At 38.8% G+C, this 6,258-nt stretch overlaps 1 protein-coding gene across 1 annotated transcript; it reads left to right on the top strand.

The window, feature by feature from the left end:
* The first annotated feature begins 1,630 nt into the window (after window positions 1–1,630).
* LOC149839803 (uncharacterized) lies at window positions 1,631–2,162 on the top strand. The gene has a single exon (XM_090004240.1). It carries the CDS (start codon window positions 1,754–1,756, stop codon window positions 2,093–2,095), a length of 342 nt encoding a protein of 113 aa, XP_089860366.1. The 5' UTR covers window positions 1,631–1,753; the 3' UTR covers window positions 2,096–2,162.
* Window positions 2,163–6,258: the final 4,096 nt, after the last annotated feature.

Genomic DNA, 6,258 nt, shown 5'->3' on the forward strand with positions numbered 1-6,258 from the left:
AGTAATCTTTTCATAAATGTCATTCATCTCAAATGTGGCACTATTATGTTTCTGAACAATGAATATACACACTTGCATGTGTGTGTGTGTGTTCATGTTCTCATTTAAGTGATCTAGAGATGTCTTATATAGATTGTAAAATATCATCTCGGCTATATACTCCGCTTCTGCTTCCACTAAACCTCTTTTTTTGTTTGCTACTACAATTTCCTGTCACCTCACACCCATTTTGCTTGCCAAATCCCTGCATTGATTCCTTTTCAATTCTCATTTTGCAAATCCTTTTAAAATTTAAATATATTGTGTCCTGCTTTTGATCCCACATTGCCATGATCCTATATACTGGTAGATTTGGAGAGTCATGAAGTGTTTTTAAAAATGATTCTTTGCAAGCTTCTCCTGGAGAGGAGATACTATGTATATCTCTTTTTTGGAATACTCATTTCTCCTAAAAACACCCCCACGTCCACATCTAAATAGATATTCCATTGGGCATCATCCTTGTTTCCTGCCATACAAAGAGCGCCATCATTGGAAGCTTCTGCACTTTCATCACCCCTATCCATGTGCCAAACTCATGTTTCACCTTAACATCAAAATTTCTCATTACACTCCAAAGCTAGACTAAGAGTATAACAAGCTGTCTCAGCAGGACAAAGGAGACCAGTAATAACAACTTAAGACAACAAAACAATCTTCTTTTTTATTCTGAATGAAAAGCAAACTTTCATTCATTCTACCAATTTATACCAATATATTAGAATACAATCCAACTTTGAATTAGATTAAGTTGTTGCCGCTCATTATTCTCTTTCTACTTCGTTATCCATTAATCATCCTTGAGCTCTTTATATAAGAGAGAAATGCAGCTTTAGCAATACACATTTAAACATTTTAGGCTTTACAGTATGATAACCTCAAGGAGACTGAGCCTACCTTATGGTTAGTACCAGAGTAGAATGAAATTCATCAATGTAATAACTGTTTCACACAGCAATTCTCAACACCAATGGCATGAGAATGGGACACCCATAATTCAAGTTGGTGGTCAAGATTGGAAGATACAGAAAATAACCATAACACCAAAACAAAGACACACAACATCAAGTGTCAAACTGAGAACTAACGACCACAAACAGAAAGCTAAGCAGGTTCAGAACCAAATCAAAAGATTGCCAACTAAAGAAGAAGAATCAAACTATCACCAACATCAAAAGATAAAATGAAAAAATAAAAAAAGAATCAACATTAAGAGATCATCAGAAGATCCTGTAAAAAATGCACAATCAACCGTATCCAGCAATTCTCACGATAAATTCAACGCTTCTACATCAAAAATAAAAATAAATAAATTTACCAAGATGGATCCTGCTGAAGCAGACGAACACTGATTTCCCAAAAAAGCCCGTTCATTCTCCAACATCTCACAAAAAGTAATTCCAGCAAGGAAAGGCCCCAACTTCATGTCCTTTCCGAAATTCATAAGGGTATTTTCGTCCATAAATAAGTCGCAGAAACGACAAACTCAACCATTCCATGAGAAGAAAGCGACGTGCGAAAGTTATTTCCGCAATTCTTAAGGGCATTTTCCTCCTGCGAAACTCAGGCACATGGTCCAGAATACCCGAAACCGATCAGTTCACTGATCCCCAAAATCCGGCCATCGGATCTGCCGTCGATCTCCAAAACCCTTAGAAACGGAGGGAGTAGATCCCTCGTCGATAAACCCTAGTTCCGATCGGACGCCTGGAAGATGCAGACGGACGACGAGTGGATCGCGCGGGACAAGCTCTACCACCTCCTCTTCTGCTTCTTCGTCGCCCTCGTCTCGTCGGAGCTCACGCGACGCTGCGGCCACCCGCTCCTGCGAAGGCGGAGCGTTCCGATCGGGTGCCTCGTTTCCACGGCGGCCGGAGCCGCAAAGGAGGCCGGAGACGAGCTGGGGTTCTGGCCCTCCGGCGGTGGCTCCGTCAAGGATGCCGTCGCCGATCTCTCCGGCGTCCTCCTCGCCGCGATCTTCCTCTGGGCCTCGTCTCCTCCTCCGAAGGTTTCGCCCGTCGATTCCGGCCGATTCCGCGGCGACTCCGCCGTTTGAGACTCTCTCTCTCTCTCTCTCTCTCTGGTTTTTTCGGTGCCGGAATTTGTGAAGCCGACCTTTTTTCCGTCGGTTGGCTTTTTACTGAAATGTGCATGAGTTTTTTGGTCAGTGACAATATTGGGTTTTGACTTTTAAGGATGGTTCTCAACGTCTCATCTTGCCTCAGTGTTGCAAATGCATGTGTTGTCCAGAGTGATAAGGTGATAGATGTACAGTGGCGTAGCTGGAAGGAAAACGTTCCCGTCAGTGGAGGTGTGACTAGGGATGTAAACGGGTTGGGTTTAGGCATTATCAAGTTCGATTTAATCGGGTATGGCCTAATCCGGTTCGGATGGAATTAGAAAAAACCAAACCCAGAACCAACTAGTTTAAAACCCGACATTTACACTTAATTGAGTCGGGTTTTAATTGGGTTTTTAAGTTTTCTACCAAACCTGAGAAAACGGGTCTAGTTTGATCGGGTACCTGATCCAAACCTATTTTGTTTAGGTCCCTACGTGTGACACCCTTTTGGCGCGGCTCCACCACTTATCCCTGTTGATAAAGCCACCTTTCTTACTTGGAAAGAAAGCACCCTTATGAATGAATAAAGGGTGCAAACAGGTCAGATATGATTAGTGCTGCAAACAGATCTGATATGGTTGGATATCCGATCCGAGTTTGACATGTTTTCTCGGATATGGATCCTTTAAGTAAAATCTGAATGTGGATTCAGACAATATTTGAATATGTTAAATCGGATTATTTTTGGATTTGGATCAGCATTTTAAGATGGATTTGAAGTTGATCCAAATCAAAATCCAACTCAAATGCATTTTTTATATATAAATTGCTTGTTTCGTTCTTTTTTTTTCAGATCCAGTGTGTATTAGCACATGTATTTCGGATTTGGATTCAATCTATCCTCCTTGCATCCATATTCAGATTAGGATCTACCGCTTTCGTTTCATATTTGGATTCGGATCTGGACCAAATCCAGCCCATTTTCACTCCTAGATATAGTTAGATATCTGATCTAAATCTAACAGGCTATTTTCAGCAATGTTGTTAAAATCTGTTCACTAGGAGGATTGGTTTCTTAAAAAAATGAAAAAAGCGAATAAAATCGAATCTATCTTGAATCGGACCCTTTTTTTACCATCAGATGACACGTGTCATTAAAAAATAAAATGTTAAAACATTTTTTTAACCCTCTAAAAAATATTTATAAAAATAAATTGAATCGACCTTGAATTGCCCCTTTTGAATCATCTTTGGGCCGATTCGATCTCAATCTGCCCGATTTTGACAACATTGATTTCCAGATTTGGATCCTTCAAAGCAGAATCCAAACATTCAAATCGGATCCAGATTTCCTAAATAGTATTATCTTCGAAATTTGGATTGGATTCGGGTCAATATTTTTTGTCTGATCTAATTTAGATTCAGATCCAAATCTGATCCTTTTTTTATAATAATAATATGTAATAGTTTTTTTTTATCACTTTTTATCCGGATTTAGTATTACTACAAATATGTCGAGGCCAGGTTCAACCCTACATCATCAGATCTGATTCAGATCTGAGGTCTAACTCCGATGTACTGATTCTATGTTGGATTTGGATATGAAATGATCTGACCCATATCTGATCCATTGGCACCCCAACTCCAATGTGATGGGCACGATCCAGCTTGGTCCATCTGCTCTTTAGTTTGTCATACGTGGTTGGAGCCTCTTGACTAGGGATGTAAACGGTTCAGATTCGGGTCAGATCTAGGCATTACCAAAACTGACTTAATCAGGTTTGGCCTAATGGGATTCAGATCTGGATGAAAAAAATAGAACTAAACCCGGATCCGACTAGCTTAAAATCCAGTATTTACACTTAATAGAGTCAGGTTTTTAGTCAGATTCGGCTTCGGGTTTAAATGCAAAACTTAATACCAAACCTATAATCAGATCCAGATTGACTACCAAACCCGCTTAATTAACTCGGTTTTGGGTCGGGTGTTGGGTTGCACCCGAACCATTTACATCCCTACTCTTGACCCACATAATATCGAGGCCTGTGGAGCCACATATTTTTCTTCTTGGCTAAGGCTATTTATCCACAAGATCATAGTGATGAAGTGTACCAAAGATTAGCCAAAAAGTTGAGTCACATTCACTTTATTTTCCCTCTTGTCTCAGATAGTCACATGCCACGCACTTTTGGATAGGGTGTAATTGGGCCTGTCTGGGTCGGGTTTTTTGTCAGACCCATTTTCTGAAATGCGTCTAAAAGTTGATCTAGACCCAACTCAATTTTATTTGTGTTCGGATCCAAGTTCGAGTATAGACTCAATTTGTTGACCCGTATGGGTTTATGGGTTCGGGTGTAAATTGGTCAAGATTTAAATAGACCCAATTTTTTAGTTGGGTCTAAAAATTAGCCATACTAGATCCAAATTGTTTCGGGTTGGGGACTGAGTATGTATTGAAACCCATAGGGGCAGTAGGTTCGGGTATAAATTCTGTTGGATATAAATGGGTCACGTTTTAAACAGACCTGTTTTTTATATAGAATTGGATATTAACCTTTAACAGGTTTATACATTAACAAACTCTACTATTGTTTTCTTTTGTCTCCAAAAAAAAAACTCTACCATAAATGATTGTAAGTTGCAACGGTTATAAACTCACTGTCTTAAAGCAAACCAAAATTTGGAGATTACATGGGATTGGACTAGATAGCTAGATGGTTAAGTAGCATTATCATCACCAACAGGTCTTAGGTTCAAATCCCATAGGGTTATCCACCAGTTTGCATATCAAAAAACAAAAAAGATGAAGAGAACATTACTTGAAACAGGTTTGCAACAAACCAAGTTTGGGTTTGGGTCACTTCAGGCGATAGGTTGGTTCAGTTATGGGTTAGAGTTAAACCAAAGTTGGAGATCAGATCATTTAGGAACAAATTTCATGGATCTATTTTGGTTGGACATAAAAGTGGGTTGCGTGCTAACAAATTTGGGTCTATATTTTTCTTACGGAATAATAAAATCTATGAGTCTGTTAAGATGGGACCGGGTTTCATCTAATCGATTCGACATATTGGTTCAGGTTGGGTATACCCGATCCAGTTACACCCCTACCTTTAGATTTCAGCGGTGGGCCACGTAAGCAGGGTGGTCGTGGGGCCCCACCCTGGGTTTTCAATCTTTGTTTTAAATTTGTTGCTATCCTTGTTGTGCTCCACAGGGCGTCTTTTTCACGTCTTAAATAAGTTTATCGGGCTGTCACGTTTACTAGGAAATATATCTTTCAATTAAAAAATACATAAAAAATATTATACATTATTAGCATAGGGTACCTAACAGGTAAGGTAAGTATCTCTTAAAGCAAATTTTTATTTAATATTATAATTTTGTGAGGTTGTTTTCTCAGGCAATTAATTAATTGATCATCCGTGTCACCATGTCATTGACACATGAACCGAGGTGGTATTCCATGCGGTAAAGGGGGGCCTACCAAGCTGAAGGCCCAGGTTCGAATCCCTCTGCCAAATGGGGCTTAAGAAATATCTGGTAGGGGTCTGCCTAACCCTAGTGTCACTGGCTAAATTCTATGGCTCAAATTTTCGTTCTGGAAAGCCAAGGAACGCCTATGCGGCACTAGGCCTCGCAGCCTATATGTATAAGGTTTAAGGTTTCGGAAAATTAATCCAAACAGGCTTAGGTTGCATAAACACCCATAAATTAATGAACAAAAAAGGGCATTTCACTATATAAATGAATTTTCCCCTTTCTTTCCTTGAGGGATGTTTTCAAAGTCCATGTTTAAGCGACTATCAGACATTAAAGTGAAACACCCATAGTTTACAAATGTTTATAACGGGAACTTATAGCAATGAAAATATCATTACTTTTCTTTTGGCATTTTGTGGCAAAATCTCAACAAAATTAAGTAACATTAAAAAAAAGCATAAGAAAAAGAACTAAAACGTTAAATAATTGACAAAAGTTAAAATAACTGATATTTTAATGATGTTATCCTGATATAAATATAACTGTTGAGATAAAATCATGATAACTTTTGTCTAAACAATAACGTCTTGATATCTTGAAAATGTTGCAATACTTTGGCCATCTAAAACAATGACCAAATATCATGATAGTCTCATTTTTTGCTATATTTTCAA

Source organism: Nuphar pumila, chromosome 4 (assembly GCF_984573655.1).
Source record: "Nuphar pumila chromosome 4, dmNupPumi1.hap1.1, whole genome shotgun sequence".
NCBI lineage: Eukaryota > Viridiplantae > Streptophyta > Magnoliopsida > Nymphaeales > Nymphaeaceae > Nuphar > Nuphar pumila.

Excerpts from the sequence above, each read along its gene's own strand:
- LOC149839803 (XM_090004240.1), top strand. The coding sequence starts at position 1,754 with ATGCAGACGGACGACGAGTGGATCGCGCGGGACAAGCTCTACCACCTC.